The following is a 22,655-nucleotide window of genomic DNA, read 5'->3' as shown; positions in this document are numbered from 1 at the left end:
AAGTTATACCCTATGGTTTTTGGTTCTGTGGGGCTATTCATTGTGTCTGAGATTACTCAACATGTCGCACAACAAAGGGAAAGGTGTTAAGTGTGCAGCTACCTGATAGCCATGCCATTGTATGACTGGATTTCCCCTTTTATTCAGGAGATCTATAAATGGAATAATGCCATCACTGAACATTGGTATGTTGACTTGAATGTGAATGTTCATTTTAGTCCACTTTCTTATAATGGCTATGGCTATGTCTTTCTATTTGTTGGTAACCATTTGCTTCTGGTCTACCTTACCAATTACTGTCCAGTTTTAGTGCATTCACCTTTGGAGGATAGATGCAACGTCAAGCCAACCTGTCACATGTCAATGTGGTGAATCTGTTGGAACTGGATTGCTTCTATTGCTTTTTGACATGGAATCTGACTGAAACAAGCCTTTATATTTAAACACAAATTTGATTTAAAAAAGAAAAGGTTAGTCTAAGGATTAGGGGAAATATATTTATTATGGTAATACAGTTTGGTCCTCAAAAATGTCTTAAGTGTCTGGCTGAAGCTTTGGCATACACAGTGTGCCACTGCTGCCAGCTTGAGCAGGACTGAGGACAAAGGACTTTTCTCAATCACATCCTTGTCATTTCCACTCCTTTCAAGCTTTTTCTCAACAGAGACAGAGCTCTGACCTTTTCCTCCAGTGGATTTTGAAGAGTCAATGAGTTAAGGCACAAGCAATATGAAACTAAGGAAAAACTGAAGCTGGAGATCCTACCCTGAAAAATTGATAATACACCATTACCACATTTGTCAGGGAAAACATTTTCTATAAATATTTTTATATTGATCTGTTTTCTTATGTGACCCTTTCCCCATCAACCAATAATTAGTATGGAGACCGAAATACAGATGCATAGATTATTAAATACACCTAGACTACAAATAAAATGTTGCCATTTCTGTTGACGTTTTTTTGTCTCGTGTATATGACGCCATCAGCGGACGGACCAGAAGCTTCAGTTCCGGACCCTGCTCTGTAGTTTAGGACAGTGAGACATAGGAAGTGAGAGAGACGGTGCTAGAAATAGCTGCAGCTAGAAAGTGGGGGGAAGTGGAAAGATTTAGTTGTAGCTACGCATTTGCAGTAGCAAATGTAAACTTTGGGTTAATACAGCTTGATTTCCAGCTGCTATCAGTTACGACTTGGTTTTCTACATTGGAATATAAAAATGTCGTCTCCAAGTCCGGGTAAAAGGCGAATGGATACTGACGTGGTGAAACTGTATCCTTTATGAGCATAACAGAATAATTATTCCTAGCTAGGTACTGTAACTAGCTGCTAAGCGTCTTTCAGTACCGCTAGCTAGCACGTTATAGTATATTATGGTTTTGCATCGGTACAGCACAGTTGGCTACACCAGCGTTAGCTGCCGTTTTAATGACAGTTGTTTGAACGTGTAGTTTTAACATGTATGGATATTGAATTAATGGTATCCTAGTTTATTTTGTAAATGCTAACGTTTGCAATATCTAGAACTATGTAAAGAAAAGTGTATTTCGAATGCTAATGGAACGTCGCAGTTAGCTAGCATTAGATGAGTACTGATTGTGCTTAACTAACCATAGCTAGTTAGACCATGAAATACAACATGTTATTGCTAAATTGAATTTTTTAAAATAATTTGGCTAGTTACATCAGTTGACTACTTTTTTGTTTAGATGTCATTTCAAGACTGGAATTCGGACTAAGACTGCTGCCAATGTATTGTCTGTTTCAGTTTTTCAACCTCAGTCGGTTCTTGTTGTTGACGTGGTTACGTTAGCTAACGTTAAGGTTAGCCCATCAAATAATATTGGCCTGCTACTCAAACAGACGTCCTGTTATGTTTTGCCCTAGTGTTCTTTTAGTACTACCAGCTAACGGTAGCCAACTTGGTACTAGAACCTAACCAAACTAGGTAGTTCTGTCCTATTTGGTTGCTTAATATTTTCACATGTTCTGTAGTATTATATCACGTTTGTTTACATAACGCTACACAAGGAAAACGTATTTATTTCGACTAGCTTGCTGGTATGTGTCGTCGACGACAAAAGAAGTAATAGGCCTATCTATCTTCTATTTGGGCTTATAGAATATTATCCGTACTTTTTGTCCTAAAACAAACTAAAACTGTTTTTGGTGTCACTCAAAGATGTTAATCGTTTCATTTGATTGGCTGGGTGATGGTGCTTTAGTAGGCACGCTGCTACTGCAGCCAGGTAGAAATATTGGATTTGTATCAATAATAATGAAAGCTGTTTGGTGCACATTAATAGTTTGCATGTAAAATAAATAGAGTGGACGATACTTTCAAGCTTATCTAGTTAATGTCGGTAAACCCTATTGAGCCAGTATCTAGAGAACTAGCTACCTTGTTAACTCTGAATTTATTAGACGCCATGAACCTGTTGGGTGCTGTGCCCCGAATTCGGTAGTTACTTTAGCTACATGCAATAAACACTCGGAGAGTTCCCTTGTGTTATAAATTATTTCAAATTTTTATTTTTTTAAAAGATTTAATCAATAGACAGGAAGTATAACCACCAAAGCAAAGTTGATATGCTTTGGTGGTTACAAAACCTAGTTATTTTTGTCCATTGATGTTCCTTGCCCAATTCAGTATAAAAAGAGAGAAAAACAAGTTGTTTTGTTTTGTCCCCAGTGTGCTTTGCACTAGAACAGAGTTTAATGATTGGGTAGTCTGTTACTACCCGGAAACCACTAGAGGGTGGGACTAGGAACAGCTGATGGAGTGACTGCAGTTCTTGGTCAAATATGGGGAAGGAGGAGTGGGTTGGTGAAAACAAACAACATGAAGCCCTGCCTCCACTCAAGCCACAAAAGCATGTCCCCCAACGAAGAACTTGTGTGTGCCACCATTGTTTTTTCTTCTTTGAAGAAAAGTGAGAAGAAACCTTTTCTTAGGCAACACATGCTGCTGATACGGTTGCAACTCCAGTTAGACTTTATGATCTCCACGAAGTTGCTACAGGAGTAAAATTTAGTTCTTAATTTTATTCTTGGGTCTGCAGATTGTAAACATTCTTTATGTTTCTCTTGGTTGAGACACGCAACCTTGTGTAATTCTCAGACCTGCTACTCTATGGCTCAGTTATTGTGGTGTTTATGTGCTTCTTGCTAGCCACAGCACTGGGTTCAGCTGTGTTTGTCACCTGTTTGAAAGCTACGTTAGTATATGCAGTGTGCACCCGTACTGGGTGCTGTGAAGTGAAGCCCCACGGTCCTCCAATGCTGTTGGGGCTCTGTGACGGGTCACAGCAGGTTCACTCTCACTGGAAGCCACCTGCTCAATCATTCAGGGACCTGTGTGACAGGGCTGGCAGCTTGAGTTCAAGAGAGAATGGCAATTTATGTTCTGCTTGTATGGCTCACGTGTGTGCACCTCTGTAGGCTTTAGTTGGCTTGTGTTTTTGGGGGTTGGGGAAACTGGGAAGCCATTTTGTGTAGAGTTTGTTTCTACATTGGCGGCACAGCTTTTCTCTTTGCTCCATATCGCCATGTCCTCCCACATGTAACCATAACCAGAAATTCTCCCCAGCTGTAGAAGGACACTTCTCCTTTGGGTTGACTGGCATTGAGAACCATACACTTAATTTGCTGCGGCACTAGAAGAGGGTTGAAAAATCTGCCGCAGGCTCCCCAAGGAATTCAAGACAGAAATGATGTGCCAGTGACCTCGAAGTCTACTATAGGGCAAGGGCTTAAACCCTAAGACGGCAAACAATTTGGCCACCTACCTTTTCCAAGGTACATACCTTTTATAAGGTGTTTAATTAGGTTTGAAAGATGTAATAAAATAGCCCTGGTGGAGGTCCGGAAAGTGTTGTTGCACTTGAGGTGAAAGAAGACACTCTCGCTGTCTTTCTCACTCTTTCGGGCTCTCTCCGACTAACTGAGCTATGTTAAAACCATCATTGATCCCTGCAGTATAGAAAGCGATCAACTGCAGAAAGTACTTTTAGGTAGCGTAACGTAGGACTGTTTTAAAAAGGCCAGATTACACTTAACTGAATGGCATCGCTTGAGCGTTTCCAAATCAGGCGGGGCAGACTCCACCGACTAGTATTTGGACTTCTCGTCTGGTGGGAATGTGTGCAACCCCATGTCCTCAGTCCTCCTGTGACCTGCCTTGGCAGTACCTCACTCTATTGCAGTGTTTTCAACAATGTCTGCATCATTAAGGAGCTGCTATTTTATGGGAAGGTGCACTTGTGTAGCAAGTGGTGATATTGAAGACCTCTTTATATAGCCGTGCTATAGAAAGCCCCAGGGACTTTAAAACCGATTAAATACAATCTGCTATTACATATAGCCTAGTACTTTTGCTGTACTGTAACGCTATGAGCCATTTATGACTACAAAAATAGGGTAAATGTGAGAGGTGTGCCTTACCTTACATTATCGTTTACATAACCTTTCAACTTGAACATTGAAAGGTGAGCGAACAGAGGGTCGCGGTCCTAAAGCGGTCGATATACGCACGCGTCAACTTGAATTTCTTAGGGATTCTTTGATGCATTTGGGGAAATATATTTTAGCATGGAACCCCTTTAAACACTCTTTATAAAGACTGAAATGGAACAGAGGAACAGTTCCTCTCGTTTGAAGACTGAACATTATGTATGTGACACAATATAAAGAAATAATGTAGGCTATGGTGTGGCATATGCAGTACAGTACGTTGCATAGGGTTGCAAAGGTACAATAACCTTACGCCTAGCATCAGAAAAGTGGAAACGGACATTGGCACCCAGGAACGACAGACACCAGTGTGATGCGGCGTCAGTTGAGCCTTTGACAGTGCACTTCAACCTTCAGGAAACATCAGTCGGCTTGTTTGCTTGTGTGGTTTTTGCCGCTTCTCGGTGATGCCTTATGATGGTACTGAGAGGTGTCGTGCCATTTCATTATTAAGAATTAATTAGGATAGGGATATCTGTTATTAATGCTGAGACTGGATATAAAAAAAAAAACATGTCCCGGTTCTCACACACATCTCAGTCTGGGCCAGTCTCAGTCTCAGACTGAATGCCCTTAAATAAGTGATGGGGGGATATCAGCTGTACACCTGCGCATGAATGTTCAGTGAGGCTGTGCTATGTGAGACAGTTCAATATGCCCCCCCCCCCCTTGTCTGGCTTTTTTCCGATAGAGAACCTGCAAGTCTGTGTTTTTGCTGGAGGATGTATTCTGTGTGTCCTGCACATGCAACTAATAAAACCTGAGCTGTGCTGAGTTATCCATCATCATTCTTTGGGTCAGTTTCATGCCGTGTGCGTGCGTGCTTGCGTGCTTGCTTGCTTGCTTGCACAGAAGTATTTGTGTAAATGGTTTGTGAGGAGACTTGGATTGTCTTGGCTGAATTTAACCTGGAATTGATAGAAGTGAGGGTTTTTTGCTGGACCCATCTTGTCAGAAGGATGGCAGGAACATCTTACCTGGTAATGCGATTGCAGCAGTCCCTCACAAAGAGACGCAAATCAAGCATGAATCAGTCGGTCACTGAGTGGAATACCAAACCTGCACTACAGCTGTATTGGGTTTGTCTCCAACCTGCCTCTCGCCTGACATCCGGCCTGCATCAGCCTGCCTTTGTTTGCCCTTTCAGGAGCCATGCGACCCCAACCCCCCCCCCAGCCCCCCCGCATGTGTTTCTGTTCGTGTGATGTCACTGAATGGCGGTTCACTGAACCAGCCCCCTTTAGTTGCTGGGCTGAACCAACTGGTTTTCTAGCATGCAGTAGGGAGGGAGATGGCTGTTGTAGTTCTGTGTGTTTACAGACCCTGAAAAGGCAAATGTTCAATCAGTGGGGGGGGGAAGGAAATATTTTGGAGGCTAGCTGTGACCGTCATGCACTACATGTCAAGGAGTGTTTATTGCATAATTAATGCTAGATATTTAACATGTTTATCCCAAAAACAGCCTACCCCCTTTAGTTTTTCCCACTGGTCACTGTGTATAACAGGCTTTGTAAGGATTCCTAAATCTGGTTCAGGGTTCTGTTATAGCCGGGTCCCTTTGTTGAGTGACAGGATGCATTCCCTCGAGCCCTGGACCTCCTGGGAGATTTCAGGGCCTCCGTAATCCCGCACTACCAACAGAAAGGACTTGGGGGAACAGTCAGCTCAGGGAAACAGATGCATTCCCGAGTTCCTCTCTTTGTCTCCTGTCATTTTGGGACGCCTGTGTGTACAGAAAGCCTGTCCTTTCCTGCCGCTTGAAAACTGCCAGGCCACTCTGCTATCTTGATCCTCCTCTGGAGTAGCGGTAGGGGTTACCGTACTAAAACCCTGGAGTAGCGGTAGGGGTTACCGTACTAAAACCCTGGAGTAGCGGTAGGGGTTATCGTACTGAAACCCTGGAGTAGCGGTAGGGGTTACCGTACTAAAACCCCGGAGTAGCGGTAGGGGTTACCGTACTAAAACCCCAGAGTAGCGGTAGGGGTTACCGTACTAAAACCCCAGAGTAGCGGTAGGGGTTACCGTACTAAAACCCCGGAGTAGCGGTAGGGGTTACCGTACTAAAACCCCGGAGTAGCGGTAGGGGTTACCGTACTAAAACCCCAGAGTAGCGGTAGGGGTTACCGTACTAAAACCCTTGGTTGAGGAAGAGCTGTGCCCTGGGCACAGCCTGTACTGTAGCCACCTCCTGAACAGCTGGGTTAGCTTGGCTTAAATATTTTTTTTAATTCATACAACTGGAGTTGGTTGCAGAGCGACAAGAGGGATCCATTGGAGGAGTAGTTTTGTTCAGTCAGTAAATGTGCACAAGACATTTTGACAATTTGCTTTTCAGGTAAAGTAAGGGGATAGCCTTCTACTCCACAGCTCCATATTGGTTTTAACCAGATGCAGATGTGTGACCCATTTATAAGTTGTCATCAGTTAATCATCATGTAGAATAGCAGCATTCCAGTCTCTTTGTACTCTATTTCCCATGCCCCATTGGGGTAGAGCAGTTGACTCTATTAGATTAGAATAGGCTCATCTGGATGTGTATTTTCAGCTTGTCCTAGATTCCAGAATTAAATGGATCACATAGAACATGATGTCTTTTTATGTCAGAATGTCTCCAAGATAGGCTCTCCAATATACTGTTATGTTTAGGTGCAACAATGACCAGTGGAAATAAGGAAATCGGACTTATATGCAGGAGGGTAGTTATTAACCAGAGGTTGAAAAACACTGGTCTGCACGGAAAGCTGTAGGATCGTCTGCATGGAAAGCTGTAGGATCGTATTTTGTTTCTAGGGTCAGGGTTTAGGGTCGGGCTTACAGAAGGGTCAGTGTTTAGGGTCGGGCTTACAGAAGGGTCAGTGTTTAGGGTCGGGCTTACAGAAGGGTCAGTGTTTAGGGTCGGGCTTACAGAAGGGTCAGTGTTTAGGGTCGGGCTTACAGAAGGGTCAGTGTTTAGGGTCGGGGTTACAGAAGGGTCAGTGTTTAGGGTCGGGGTTACAGAAGGGTCAGTGTTTAGGGTCAGGGTTACAGAAGGGTCAGTGTTTAGGGTCGGGGTTACAGAAGGGTCAGTGTTTAGGGTCTGGGTTACAGAAGGGTCAGTGTTTAGGGTCGGGGTTACAGAAGGGTCAGTGTTTAGGGTCGGGGTTACAGAAGGGTCAGTGTTTAGGGTCGGGGTTACAGAAGGGTCAGTGTTTAGGCTCGGGGTTACAGAAGGGTCAGTGTTTAGGCTCGGGGTTACAGAAGGGTCTTGGTTACAGAAGGGTCAGGGTTTAGGCTCAGGGTTACAGAAGGGTCTTGGTTACAGAAGGGTCTTGGTTACAGAAGGGTCAGGGTTTGGGGTCGGGGTTACAGAAGGGTCAGGGTTTAGGGTCTGGATTACAGAAGGGTCTGGGTTTAGGGTCGGGGTTACAGAAGGGTCGGGGTTTAGGGTCGGGGTTACAGAAGGGTCAGTGTTTAGGGTCGGGGTTACAGAAGGGTCAGTGTTTAGGGTCGGGGTTACAGAAGGGTCTTGGTTACAGAAGGGTCTTGGTTACAGAAGGGTCTTGGTTACAGAAGGGTCAGGGTTTAGGCTCGGGGTTACAGAAGGGTCTTGGTTACAGAAGGGTCTTGGTTACAGAAGGGTCTTGGTTACAGAAGGGTCTTGGTTACAGAAGGGTCAGGGTTTGGGGTCGGGGTTACAGAAGGGTCAGGTTTTAGGGTCTGGATTACAGAAGGGTCAGGGTTTAGGGTCTGGATTACAGAAGGGTCTGGGTTACAGAAGGGTCGGGGTTTAGGGTCTGGATTACAGAAGGGTCTGGGTTACAGAAGGGTCGGGGTTTAGGGTCTGGGTTACAGAAGGGTCGGGGTTTAGGGTCGGGGTTACAGAAGGGTCGGGGTTACAGAAAGGTCAGGGTTTAGGGTCTGGATTACAGAAGGGTCAGGGTTTGGGGTCTTGGTTACAGAAGGGTCAGGGTTTAGGGTCTGGGTTACAGAAGGGTCAGGGTTTAGGGTCTGGGTTACAGAAGGGTCAGGGTTTAGGGTCTGGGTTACAGAAGGGTCAGGGTTTAGGGTCTGGGTTACAGAAGGGTCAGGATTTAGGGTCTGGGTTACAGAAGGGTCAGGGTTTAGGGTCGGGGTTACAGAAGGGTCAGGGTTTAGGGTCGGGGTTACAGAAGGGTCAGGGTTTAGGGTCAGGGTTACAGAAGGGTCAGGGTTTAGGGTCAGGGTTACTGAAGTAGTGGAAGTGCAAGTTCGCACCACAACAGAATAAAGATCTGCCAGTCTAAGTGTAGCGTCAAAGCCCTGAATATATATGACAGGACAGTTATCTTGGCTGGCCGGACTTGACAGATGGGTGGTTTTGCCGTTTTGGGACTATTGTTTTGATCCACTTAATATATATGCATGCAGAAGTCTGTAATTTTATCATAGGTACTCTTCAACTGTGAGTGACAGAATCTAAAACAAAAATCCAGAAAATCACATTGTATGATTTTTAAGTAATTGATTAGCATTTTATTGCATGACGTAAGTAGAAAAGCCGAACTTCATATTTGGTACAGAAACCTTTGTTAGCAATTACAGAGATCATAGGTTTCTTGTAGTTCTTGACCAGGTTTGCACACACTGCAGCAGGGATTTTGGCCCACTCCTCCATACAGACCTTTTCGAGATCCTTCAGGTTTCAGGGCTGTCGCTGGGCAATACGCACTTTCAGCTCCCTCCAAAGATTTTCTATTGGATTCAGGTCTGGAGACTGGCTAGGCCACTCCAGGACCTTGATGCTTCTTAGTTGCCCTGGCTGTGTGTTTCGGGTCGTTGTCATGCTGGAAGACCCAGCCAAGACCGAAGGAGGTTGTTGGCCTAGAACTTGCGATACATGGCCCCATCCATCCTCCCATCAATACTGTGCAGTCGTCCTGTTGCCTTTGCAGAAAAGCATCCCCATAGAATGATGTTTCCACCTCCATGCTTCACGGTTGGGATGGTGTTCTTGGGGTTGTACTCATCCTTCTTCTTCCTCCAAACACGGCGAGTGGAGTTTAGACCAAAAAGCTCTATTTTGTGTCATCAGACCACATGACCTTCTCCCATTCCTCCTCTGGAACATCCAGATGGTCATTGGCAAACTTTAGACGGGCCTAGACATGCGCTGGCTTGAGCAGGGGGACCTTGCGTTCGTTGCAGGATTTTAATCCATGACGGCTTAGTGTGTTACTAATGGTTTTCTTTGAGACTATGGTCCCAGCTCTCTTCAGGTCATTGACCAGGTCCTGCCGTGTAGTTCTGGGCTGATCCCTCACCTTCCTCATGATCATTGATGCCCCACGAGGTGAGATCTTGCATGGAGCCCCAGACCGAGGGAGATTGACCATTATCTTGAACTTCTTCCATTTTCTAATAATTGCGCCAACAGTTGTTGCCTTCTTACCAAGCTGCTTGCCTATTATCCCTGATGTTCTTACACAGTTCTCTGGTCTTGGCCATTGTGGAGAGGTTGGAGTCTATTTGATTGTGTGGACAGGTGTCTTTTATACAGGTAAAGAGTTCAAACAGGTGCAGTTAATGCAGGTAATGAGTGGAGAACAGGAGGGCTTCTAAAAGAAAAACTAACAGGTCTGTGAGAGCCGGAATTCTTACTGGTTGGTAGGTGATCGAATACTTATGTCAATACTTATGAAAGGCAAATTAATTAATTTAAAAATCATACAATGTGATTTTCTGGATTTTTGACCTCTACATGCTTTGTAAGTAAAACAACCTGCAAAATCGGCAGTGTATCAAATATTTGTTCTCCCCACTGTATGTCAATAGTGTTATTTCAGGTCTCTAAATTCCCCACCACTTTGGAGCGGTTTTACACCACGTTACAGAGAGTACTTTGGGTGTGTCAGACAGACTATTGACCAGGATGGTTTGAATGGCTATGCATGAAATTACATTTTGTGCCTAGAGTTCAGACCAAATCAATCCAGTTTTGTTCTTCAGTCTCAATGGAATAAAGCTGCTTCCAATAAACGGAAGTCCCATCATTTTCATAGAATTCTAGCTATAATGTGTTGCTTTCCATAGCACTTTACAACTCGACTACAGTGTCAGGGTGCCCACTGAGGCTCCCAGGAGAGGGAGTTAAAGTGACCCAGTGGAGAAGCCATTTGGAGGGATCCAATCAAGTCCCAAAAGAGTGAGGGGGGTCCCACTGTACTTTGACTTCAGTCTTCTGCTGCACGTTGTCACCTCATCTCTCGCTGAATGGCAGCTTCTTTACCAGGCTTGTAGCCAACGAGGCCCTTGTTTTCTTAGCCCGTCGGCTGCTTTCGTCGCTTTTGCGTGGCAGTATGTGCCTGGGTAGCATCAGGGGGAAAGAGATGTTTTTACATTCTGGGCAGGCGGGCTGAATACACCCCTTGGTGCCTTACTGGGTGGTATCAGTCAAAAGCAGCGGGGTAGACCATGAAACTCTTGCGACGTCATGACGGATGGAGACGTTGGCTTCACATGCCACCAGTGCCATCAAAATCTGAGCCAGAGCACATGTGGGTGAAATCGTTTCTTGCTGTATCTCTTCAGCTTCCATATTTCGGGTGTATTTCTTTTGACATGTGCGCACCCCCCCCCCCCCCCCCCCCCTGTTATTGCGGGGCTACTGCTGGGGTCTGATGCTGATTCAACCCCACCAGGTTCGCGGTCTCCCCCCTTCGTACTCTCCAACCACAACGCTTTCTCTGGAAAGCACCCTGGCTAGTAGAATCCCCTTACACGAAGGCTAATAGAACCTAAAGTACAGGCCAAAGATGCAACTCTTTAGATGGAGCTGCCATTTTGATCTCTAGTCTTGATGTGTGTGGAGACTGATGTAGACTGATCCTTGAATTCATTACATTTGTGTGTAACGGGTCCTTATCCATCTGTCCTGATGGATAAGTAGTAGGCTTAGAGGCTTAGATGGCATTGTGGCAGTATGCCTGTGGTTTTCTCTGCTTTCTGTGTTGTATTACACTTTGTCACAGCCTTGTGAAATGGTGTGATCCAGAATGTTCACCTAATAGCCACCTGGTATGCTACATCACTTCCTTTCCTCAGAGCAACAAAACACACTTCCTGGGTGAAGCAAGCCAGGGAATCAGTCTGCCCTGGCATGTTCTCCTGAGCTTAAAATAACCTGGAGTTAGAACCCTTTAGGGGTTAGACGCTGCTCTGTTATTGGGCTCCATTCACTCTGTCAGGAGTCTATCCACAGCCAGCTGCTGCTGATCACAAAACTGTCTCGCTCGCTCTCTCTCTGTCGCGCTCTCTCTCAGCTTTCAATTCAGCTTTATTAGCATGACAGTTATTACAACCGTATTGCCAAAGTTAGAGGTACAGTAAGGAGTCTGCACGGTAGCAGCCCCATTTAAGGTGACATCAAGAACAACAATAACCAGCATTGTCAGAAATATTCAGCAATAACAAATTGCTCAGAGTGCATATATAATGTACAAATGAACAAATAACAGTCATAACAACACTAAGAGCAGAAAGGACCATCATCATCCGAAAGACCTAGCAACAGCTAAAACGCTGAGGTGAACAGTAACAATGAAGTGAGAATACATAAATAATGAATTAAGTGTAACAGTTCACGGCGGGTTACAGGTTATCCCTTATTTTGTGGCACTCTCTGAGGAAGCGTCCAGCTAGCGGGGCTGTGTGTCCCTCCCCCAAGAGCACCTGCATCTTTTCCTCATTGGACAGCATGGTGAATGATGGCAGTAGTGTTTCAAATTTATAAAAGAAATGCTGTCTGGTTTTTGTGTAATGTTGGCAGTGTAGTAGAAAGTGCATCTCTGTCTCCTCCTCACCTGTCGTACAGTGACCACATGTTCTGGATTCTTTTGGTAACCAGGTTTGTTTGTGCCTACCTTTGATGGGTAGGCTGTGGTCTCTGTCTCGCTCTCTCCCTCTCTGTCATGTTTCTTGTTGCAAGACGTCACAACTGGGCAGCAACAAAACATCGTAGTTACACAGCATGACCATAACCAGACTGTAACACAACAAAACCTGATGTATAAAAACCTTCTAGTAACACAACATGATGACAGCGCAACAAGGAAGAAACGCCGCATTACACATGTTAGGAGATTCCAGATTATCGTGTCTCATTGGAATCAGAATGTGAATTTCACACCGCGTATGTTGGAAAATGACAAGCCTAGGCCAAGATTTCAATGTGTCTGCCCTTCAGCAAACTCCTTAGAATATTGCTGTACATGTTACATAGAACCTTTGTTTGGCCAATTTCTTTGGAGCCTAGAAGGGTCCGTCCCTGGGTCTAAGACGCCGGCCCACACACCTTACCGCGCCAGTTGTTGAGAGCATTTGGAGGTCAGTGGAGTTTGGCCTCCTGCTGTTAGTCCTGGCGGCCCCAGATGACAGATGAGGATGTCTGTGTGAGTAATAGTATTGGTTTCATCAAAGACAGTGGCTCTGGACGGCCATGGGGGTTATGGCTGCGTTCCGAATGGACCCTTGTTTCCTAATGTGGACCACTACAGGGTCCACTATCATTACAAGTAGTGCATTGGGGGATGCCATTTGGAAGGCAGCCACAGATGAATGTAAGCAGATTCGGTTGAGAACATTAGGAGTGTTGTTAAGCTAACTCTGTCTGAGTCTTTCCTGGCTCGAAAATTAGGCAAAGATGGAGCCCCAACCCCCCCCCCCCCCCACTCCACCAGACACCCCTCTCTGATATATAATATCTGTCTACACACTTGAAAAGGACAACTATTATAGTGTTAAATCTGCCCTGTAATCCATGTCTACTTGAGCAGCTAATGCACGCTACAATGTCCTGCCTAATACAATAGCAACCAAAATACAAGCAATTCATCTATTCTTTACATATTAACATGTTACAAAAACTTCCCTGATATGTTTTTCATACTCCCCTGCCTGTCCCAGACCAGTAGTCCCCAAACACATTGGCTCCTCAATGCTTCTAACTCGGAGCATATCATTCCCTCTTCATTATATCTGAGTCCCCTGAGAAACATTTTGCCACTGTGCTTCAAAACTATGTTTATTAGAAGATCTAGGAATCACATATGAAATCACCCATCCAGTGTAATAATTAATTACAGTCAATATTATTGTTGTCTATTTTCATTGTTATACTATGTTCTTGTTAATCTGACTTGCATTAAAAACGCATGAGAGCTGTAGGCCTATATATTACAGCCTTGTTGCGTTGTTTTTTTATTCCCCTTGCCCGGGGCGCCACATCATTTATCCCCCTCTCTCGACTCCCTTCAGCTGTACTTGGCTCTGCTGCTTGCGCTAATCCAACGTCTTCACGTTTATACATTTATATTTTTAGAAACGTACATATGTTCATTGTATATTTTATTACATTGTATATTGCATATATAATGTTTTTGGTGAGAGTATATACCCTTATCTAATCGTCTTTTCACCAATCATCTTCGTCTGTCTCGCAAATTCTGTTGAAAAAAAATTGGGGATTCTACAAGACATCATCAGAAACGTTAACAAATGTTATAAAGATTGGATGTAGTTTAGGGATTGTTCCGTTTTACTGAAATATTTGTACATGCTTGGGTGTAAAAGAAAACTAGGATCCACTTGTTTTTCTGACGTTACTCATCTCCGCGACGCCAGGACCTGTATGCAAGGTTGCCAGATCATTGACAGTAAACTTTAAAATCCAAATATTCCACAAAAACTGCTGAAACAATTGTTTTCTTCACATTCGCTGCGGTAATTCGCTGGTAGACTATTTATAATATTAGCGCTAAATTATGTTTTACCATGCCGACACAGTGGCGGTGCTAGATTTTGGGTAGGTGGTCACCTTTGATTTCTATATGCTGGAAAGTCCCTTCTTATGGTCGTCTGCTCACTGTACTGAAGCAAGTTGACAGTGAAAGGCTGTTTTTCATGGGGGTTGGGTGACTTTTGCAAAAGGGCATTTGGAAAAATTATTTCCCCCTGAATATGATCTGACTACTAGGCCCTGATATCCTGTTGAACGGCTGGGCCCCCATATTCCATAGAGCATTGGTGGTGGTGCCGGTGGGTGGGGCGCAGTCATCTGGCAGTGATTTGGTGGGGGGCAGTGACGGGGCTGAACACTGGAGCTGCAGCGTCTCCCAGCCCGATCAGTGGTGTTCTTGGGTAGTCTGACTGCACGGTCAATCAGATTCATAGTGGAGTATTCATACTGCCAGAGCACGCAATCTTTATAATTTATCATTTTATTTTTTTACACGTCTTAACTACGTGTAATGCCTTTTTTTGTAGTTTACTCCAGGTTAATGTTTTTCCTCTTATGGCTGTGGCCTCCACACCCAGACTTGGCTGCTGTTACTCCAGTAGGACAGGTCAAACTACTGGGTTGAGTTCCATGGAAGTTTTTCAGAACAAGATGACACTGTCTGCCCCTTTGCTTTCCAGTTTTCCAGGATATTTCTGCTATTCCAGTGCACACAAGTATATTCACCACTTAGAATTGTGTCAACAATTTGTCCTAAATATGTCCTAAGTGACCCTGCTCTGACCCTGCACAGGAAAAGCATTTCCCCATCAGTAGGTCCATGATCATATTAAAGAGGTCATATGTTTCCGCCACCCCCAAACAAAAGAAGATTACAAATGAAATCCATACTATATTTCTAAACAAACCGCCGGAGGCAGGTCCTTTTCTCATAGAGCTCCACTACTTTGGAATGATTTGCCAATTAAGGTTAGAAATGCAAACTTAGTGCAAACTTTCAAGTGTCTACTAAAGACTCATCTACAGCATGGTCTATGATTAGGTGTAGCCTGGCCCAGGGGCGTGAAGGTGACCAGAAAGGCTTGATACTGTCCACCCTTGCTGTCTTGCCACTGGGATGCCCTCCCTCCAATGCCTCTTGGGGGCGGAGTAGCTGGCTTGTTGTTGACTCTCTGTTGCATATTTGTGCATTTGGGCTGTAGTCTGCTGGCAATACTCGGCCCTCATTCAGGGTGGTTGCAGTTGGTGGGTGTCCCTTTGGTTGATGCTTGGCAATGGGGGTGGATTGATTTCCTGCCTGCTGGGCCCTGTCCAGGGCCTCCCCCAGATAGGGCCACTGTCCCCGGACCTCCCCTGTCTCAGTCCCAAGGTATTATGCTGCTATATTATTGTGCTGGGGGATTAGGGTCAGTGCTCCTTCTCCACTAAGTTCTCCTTCTCCATTATAAATCCTTGTTGATATGAGGAATGCATTTTCTGAATTTTCCCAGTCTCCTCCCGTTTTGAACTTAGGAGGTTCTGGCCCACACCTGCTGAGTACCTGGCTTGAAAGACCCGTTGCTGTCCCTGTCCAAAGTCCTCCTGGTTGTGTTGCAGATCAAGACGATACCTGACGATTTGAGCTGCCACTGTGCTGACACCTCCCCCTTCCCCATGTTGTCCCTGTCCTTGTCCATCTGGTCATGCTTCCAACCTGGACTAAGTTTAAATAGACTCTGGACTCAGCCCACATGCATCTATTAATTATTACAATTGTCATCTTAATATGTTCACCCGGCACAGCCAGAAGAGGTCTGGTCACCCCTCTGAGCCTTGGTACTCTCTAGGTTTCTTCTTAGGGAGTTTTTCCTAGCCACTGAAATTCAACAATACTGTTGTTTGCTCCTTGGGGTTTAAGGCCAGGTGTGTTGTAAAAGCACTTTGTGACAACTGCTGATGTAAAAAGGGCTCATAAATACATTTGATTGATTGATTGATATATTTAGCTAACTCCAGTGGCATTTTAGATCATTTTGTAATTAGAATCCAGTGTGCCCAACATCCAAGATCCTTAACCTTGACTCAGTATCGAGAGCAAGCACGAAGTCACAATCCTCAGTGGACTCAATGAATTTGTAGTGAAATTTTACGGACCACAAGGAAGTAAGTGTTGTGTTTTTTTAATTCTAAATAATTTCTGTATGTGAGCTATCCATTCTATTGTGTCACGGGTATGTCTATAAAGCATAAAGTAGACATTTTGTCTCCTGAACTTTCAGAAAACGTTTTTCATGTCTGTTTTATATCTTTGATAGCAGTTATAAATCACTGGTATTTTGGAGGTTTAGTCGCATTCATAACTAAATGGAGAATCCAGCACAACAGAGATTCTGTTCAGATGAGCCTATTGGACTGAAGCCCTCATGTCAGCTGCCACAGGAATGTCAGCCTCCTTTTCTGTTCTAAACGCAGAAGTGAAGTTTACTTGGCCAGGAGTGTAAAATGGATTGGAACATGGCTGTCACAGAGCTGAAGTTCACATGGCCAGGAGTGTAAAATGGATTGGAACATGGCAGGGGGAGCTTGGTGCTTCTCACCATGTTTTTTACATCTGCTTTAACATACAGCCAGGGACAAATTTTTTTGGGACTGTGGAAACCAGTGTCTATTTTCTGAGTGTGTATACACAAACCAGTGTCTGTGTTGTGTGTTGTGTGTGCGCGCATTCTGTGTGTGTTCTGTGTGTGTGTGTACCAGTATCTGGGTTCTGAATATGTGTCCTTCCAAATGGAATGTCTGGTTACATAACAGCTATTCTGGTGTTACACATAATTGAGTAAATAGGTCCTTGCTGTCTGAGATGTATTCTGCTATGTAAAATCAAAGGAGGGCCTAGGCCTCCTACTGCTCAGGAAAGGCTCTGCTGCTGTTCTCGGTGATGTAAAAGTGTTCTTATGGCCATTGTGTCGGGTTACAGCTCTCCTCTTCTGTCCTGTGCTGATATTAGGCAGCCGGCCTGGATGTCTGGTTTTAGTAAGTGATAATTACCAGGATAAGGACTCCTGTCAGAGAAACACGCGTCGTCTGACAGGGGTCCCTCTTGAGTCCCCAGCTGCATGCTATACTGTTCGAGCTCTGTACAAACAGCCAATTGAGCTGGCCAACTAATCATCAGGCCTGCAACTAGCTGAGTGTTTGGGCTACTGCAGCTGTGTGATCTTAGGGTTTCTGGAGGGTTGGAGTTGAGAACCACTCTGTCCTAACCACCACATGGGGCCTTATGCTTGGAGCGGAATGTCTCTGTTTTTTCCTACCGTTTTCTGGTTGTGAACTCTGGATGTCATCTTTCCTGTCTATGATCCCTTCTGTGTGTCCCATTCAGCAGCGTACGAGGGGGGCGTGTGGAAGGTACGAGTAGATCTACCGGACAAATACCCGTTCAAATCGCCGTCAATAGGTAAAAGGGACTGGGTAGGGGGGCAGGGTCAAATTCCCCATTGACTTTGAGTGATAGGTGACGGTCATGGTTGATTTGCATGTTTCTTTGTTTTCTCATCCTTTGTTTTTGTTTGTTTTCCCTTCATCTCTCGCAGGATTCATGAATAAAATTTTCCATCCCAACATCGATGAAGCGTAAGTTCATCACCACTCTTGACTGGGAACTGTGAAATATTATGGGAGTCTCTTAACTCGTCTGGCTGGAACAGATGACAGCACGGAGCTTCAAAACGCTAATCATCCCAAACCACCTGACTTGAACCCTGGCCTAACCTTTGCCCTCACCTGAAATTAAGACAGATTACGAGCTCTTACAACCATCTTGTGAAGATCTAGCGATGACCCAGTTAAGAGCATGTGTGTCCTCTATGGACCAGTAATGTAGCTTAATTTGAGTGATTCAAGGACACCAAAGGTGATTTGGCTGATCAGCATATCGATACACCCCCCTCCCCACTAATGCCAGATTCTAGATACAGCTTCTGTATTTCCAGAGGTATTTGGATGTGGGCTGCATGTTCTTTATTATATTCGAGGTCGGTCATTCCAGTAGGCAGGCATAACCTTTACAGCAGGTTTTACCTGCTTTAGTGTTCACTGGAAATGCCTGCAGGTAAGTGCTCAGCAGACCTAAGATGTGCTCGTGACCGGAATCTTTCTTTTTGAACATAGTTGTGAGTGTGTATAAAGTGTGCTCTATGGGAGAAAACAAACTTCTCTCATCCCTAGGTCAGGAACAGTGTGTTTAGATGTCATCAACCAGACGTGGACGGCCCTTTACGGTGAGTGTGTTTGCTCAGGGCATGAGAGAGAGAGAGAGAGAGAGAGAGTGCGTGTATGCGCAAATATACGTGTGAAAGTTGTCTGTGTATGTTTTTGTAAGATGCAGATTGGCCGCCCCCCTTGTCATTTAACAAAGCTGCTGGCGTCACTGGAGAAAGTGGGAAAGTGGTTACCTCTGGGTACATGTAGAAACAGGGCATGGCTAGTTTCCCCGGTAATCCTCTTAGTGGAGAAGGCTAACAAGGTCAGAGAACAGGTCTCCTGACACCAGTTATTAACTCCTCAGATGTGGAACGGAACCACTCTGGGAGGGGTGACTCGTTCCCTCATCTCCAGAATATCTCATGCCTTGGTTTGTGCCCCTCTCCCCTCCGTTTTCCTCAATCTCTCTTTCTCATCTTTCTGTCAGTCTGTTTCTCACTCTTTACTGTATCCTTCTGTGTTCATTACATCCTCAGTAATAAACCACTCTCTCTCTACAAATGGATAGATTCACTCATTTTGAATGTTATGCAGGTAGAACAACACTCAATGTATTTTCCTCAACAATTTTTTTTCTTTCTCATATGTCATATTCCATAGTATTAATATATAACCCTGCTTCATCATAACCACCAACTCATTCTGGGGAAGTCTTCCTCATCTGCAACTTTCTCAAAGCACTTTTGGTGAATTATCATTGGTGTCTTGGCTTCCTTGTTTATTCCTTGGAGGCATCGTTCTGTTTGTTGTGGACCGCTGCTTTGTTGTCGCTTTAGATAAGGCGAGATGATTTCGCAATTTGTTTGTGTTCTTGGGCTTTGCCAGTAGCCTGTGTTGTTGTGTGGACAATTACAATTCTAGAACTATATATAAGTACAGGACTTTAATAAAGGAGTTGCAACAGTATTAGCCAATGAATGAAGCATTGTATGTCAACTGGATAGGGAACAAGGCCACTTGATCAGATCTCTACCACACTGGGCTCGTCTCCAAGGTTACCCAATCTCATGTGGTCCTGTAATATTTGGGCTTACCCTCTAGTGATGCCCAGTAAGCCTTGGGTGTTCAATTTCCTGCAGACAGATTTAGATGATCTGCATGGGCAAACCGAAATTCACGTACAATATACAATTACTAGACACCCTGAGACCAGTGGATCAAAATACGATGCACAGTGTTTCTGTCCGTTAACTGTCAAACGGATCTATGCACCATCATACCATGTAGGTCAATGCTTTTGAGAGAGAGAATTTGCATACAGAACTTCGCATTACTGACTGCCCGTTCTGCCCATATACGAGCAGGGAACGCTACCACAGGAAGCTAATCTTCATAGTACTGGCAAACATTAAGCTTTTTGGCTACTAGTTTTATTGGGGCTTACATTGGCTGTCCAGCTACATTGGCTAGTTCAGGTTACTACCTACTCTTAATACAGTTTTTTAAAGTCACACTCCTCCTGTCGACTCTCTTCGCCAATCCAAAGACTATTATATGAGAACATTTGTTTTCTCTTTCATTATTAAGAAAGCGTTGGACCATTTTTCATTCCCCAAGTTGTCTGTAATTAAAATACATGCTGTACATGCATTCAGCAGCCACAGAATTAACAGTAATTGTCACATAAAGCGTGCGTCTCTGTGTTGTCCTAGGACATTTGTAGTTAGTACGATAATTCCTCAAGCCCTGACAAATATAGGTAACCTAGGAAAATACAAGGAAGTGAGGATTTCCAGTTCTCATTTAAAAACCTTGTCTTATGGGTTAGCAGATTGAAGTCCAACATGCATCCTTCTCTGCAATGCCAATGTTTCCTTTCCTGCGCCACAGATCTCACCAATATCTTTGAGTCGTTCCTGCCTCAGCTGCTGGCGTACCCCAACCCCATCGACCCGCTCAATGGAGACGCTGCCGCCATGTACCTTCATCGGCCAGAGGAGTACAAGCAGAAAATCAAAGGTGCTCACTCTCGTGCTCAATCTCATGTAGGGACCAGGAGCGTTCAGTCATGCAGATGTTGTGTACATTCTTAATACCCTTTGTCCACAGCTTTGATGTACTAAAGCTTCGGTGTCTGTCTGCGTTCGTGTGTGTGTGAGTCCTGTCTGTCTGTTATTACGTTTCCTTGCTGGCTGCACACTTGCCTACGTCTCGATTCTAAGCTTTCCCGCCAATGAGGTTGCTGTACTGACCCTGCTGCCTGCTCTCCACAGAGTACATCCAGAAATATGCAACAGAGGAGGCTCTCAAGGAGCAGGAGGAGGGCCAGGGCGATTCCTCATCGGAAAGCTCCATGTCCGATTTCTCAGAAGATGAAGCCCAGGATATGGAGTTGTAGTGATAAGAGCCGACTCCCCTTTGAAACCACAGACTCTATCATTTCCTAACCATGAGAAAGCAGACTATTATATTCATATTTAAACAAGTTGATTTTTATTTTATTTTTTATTTTATTATTGCCATTACTAAAACATGGATTTTTATGAATATCTAGCTTTGGTGTACATTACACACCTCTCCCATCTGCTAGGTGTTTTTCTTTCCCGCCATGTCTCTTTCTCCACCTCCAAACCCTGTAGTGCTGTGTTGGCTGTTACGCTGTCTGTTCCCACTATCCTGCGCTAGCTGCTGTTAGCTCAGAAACATGCAGTCTGACCTCACGTTGACCTTACCCACAATGCAGCGGCAGTGGGACAAAATGGAGACTACCTACCCATAGGCTGAGCTGAATAAAGTTGGGGGGGACATCGGAGATCTACCTTCACTTAATCTCAACAATGTGTCCAGGAAGAAGAGCTGCTGAGAATTCGGTCACATTCATGGTGAAGGGCGTTTAAGGTCTGGGAATTTCTGGCAGAAATGTTGTTTGATTTCGATTTGATTACACATGTTAAAACAAAGTCGCCGTCATTGGCTGGTGTGTCGTACATGACAGATTTTGTATTTTAAGCTAGTATGAAAGAGTGTAATTACAGCTTCAGTATCCATTTTCTATCACCAGTGTAGGTTTTTTTGTGTTCATTTCTGCTTTTCCTTTGACTGGGGATTTGGAGCTTCCTATGTTTTGTGTGTGTACATCGACAGACTTGTAAAGGGTCACCTATCCTATGTTTTGTCCTCATGAATCCAGCCAGCGCACCAATCAAAGCGTTTTGTAAACCTGTCCAAGCTGGTATGGGTTTGACTCCCTGTACTTTTTAGAAAAGGTGTTATCTATCCTTAAAAGTCAGTTAGGGGTGTAAATCATGGCCACTCCTCCAGTATGTTGCAAGGGGAGGTTGAAGAGGCTGACCAAGAGGCATATTTGATGAAAGAAAAAAAAAAAGCACAATGCTCAATTTTAGTTGTAATTTTTAACCCCTCCCACTCATTTCTTTTAATTTTAAGATTTTTACTGCAAAAGACCATTTTTGATTTCTCCAAAAGTCATCCTGTACAGTTTGGGCAAGATCCAGAAGCGACATTGCATTGGGCTGTGTTGAGCTAGGCTAGTGTAGGGCTGAACTAAAAGAGTACTGCGTGTGTAGAAACTGCTTTGAGTTGATGTTAATAAGGCTTAGTCATTTACCTGGGTTTGTCATTCAGAGATGGGAAGTTGCAGGGGGTGGGGTGGGGGGAGGGGGGGAGATATCTGATGGTCTTTTTTTGTTGCTAACGTTGTTCTTATCAACTTTGCCTATCGCTTGTGCTAAACTATGGTATGTGTTTTTGACTTGATGTAGGGGTAGTTAGTTTGCAGGGTGGTGACAAACTGAAGACATATGGGTATATTACAATATAGAGTTAGCTTGTTTGAGGTAATTGTCTGATAAGTATAACAATAATTGATTTAAGTTTTGAATTAAAGTGTCCATTCAGATATTTCATAGATCTATACCTGCTCATCCCCTTCTTGCAAGTTTAGAGATGTACAGATCAACGTGAATGTGAATGACAATTTACTCTGGCAACTAGCAGATGTGTAGTCAAGTGTGTTGATCTGCTACATCTGCATAGTTTACTGAAGGTATGATAGTTTGTGCGAAACAAAGTCGTAGGCTGGATGAAAGAATCAGCCACTGTGCCGTGTGACCAAGGCCACATTGGGCAAGAGCTTGGATAGAAGCCCAGATATATATATTTTTTTTAATTTCAGTGTTCTCTAAAAGCC

At 44.2% G+C, this 22,655-nt stretch overlaps 1 protein-coding gene across 2 annotated transcripts; it reads left to right on the top strand.

The window, feature by feature from the left end:
- The first annotated feature begins 1,018 nt into the window (after nt 1–1,018).
- On the top strand, nt 1,019–22,366 carry ube2h (ubiquitin-conjugating enzyme E2H (UBC8 homolog, yeast)). Of its 2 annotated transcripts, none has more exons than XM_010887297.4 (7): nt 1,019–1,272; nt 16,329–16,405; nt 17,628–17,699; nt 17,836–17,875; nt 18,470–18,522; nt 20,336–20,464; nt 20,719–22,366. In XM_010887297.4, exons 1-7 carry the CDS (start codon nt 1,220–1,222, stop codon nt 20,841–20,843), a joined length of 549 nt encoding a protein of 182 aa, XP_010885599.1. In that variant the 5' UTR covers nt 1,019–1,219; the 3' UTR covers nt 20,844–22,366.
- Nucleotides 22,367–22,655: the final 289 nt, after the last annotated feature.

This window comes from Esox lucius, chromosome 23 (assembly GCF_011004845.1).
Source record: "Esox lucius isolate fEsoLuc1 chromosome 23, fEsoLuc1.pri, whole genome shotgun sequence".
Classification (NCBI taxonomy): Eukaryota; Metazoa; Chordata; class Actinopteri; order Esociformes; family Esocidae; genus Esox; species Esox lucius.
The sequence above is the reverse complement of the archived record's forward strand: the minus strand, read 5'-3'. Positions and strand labels throughout refer to the sequence as shown.

Excerpts from the sequence above, each read along its gene's own strand:
- ube2h (XM_010887297.4), top strand. The coding sequence starts at position 1,220 with ATGTCGTCTCCAAGTCCGGGTAAAAGGCGAATGGATACTGACGTGGTG. Across the intron at positions 18,523-20,335 it reads GACGTGGACGGCCCTTTACG|ATCTCACCAATATCTTTGAG; the intron begins GTGAGTGTGTTT and ends CCTGCGCCACAG. Across the intron at positions 20,465-20,718 it reads GTACAAGCAGAAAATCAAAG|AGTACATCCAGAAATATGCA; the intron begins GTGCTCACTCTC and ends TGCTCTCCACAG.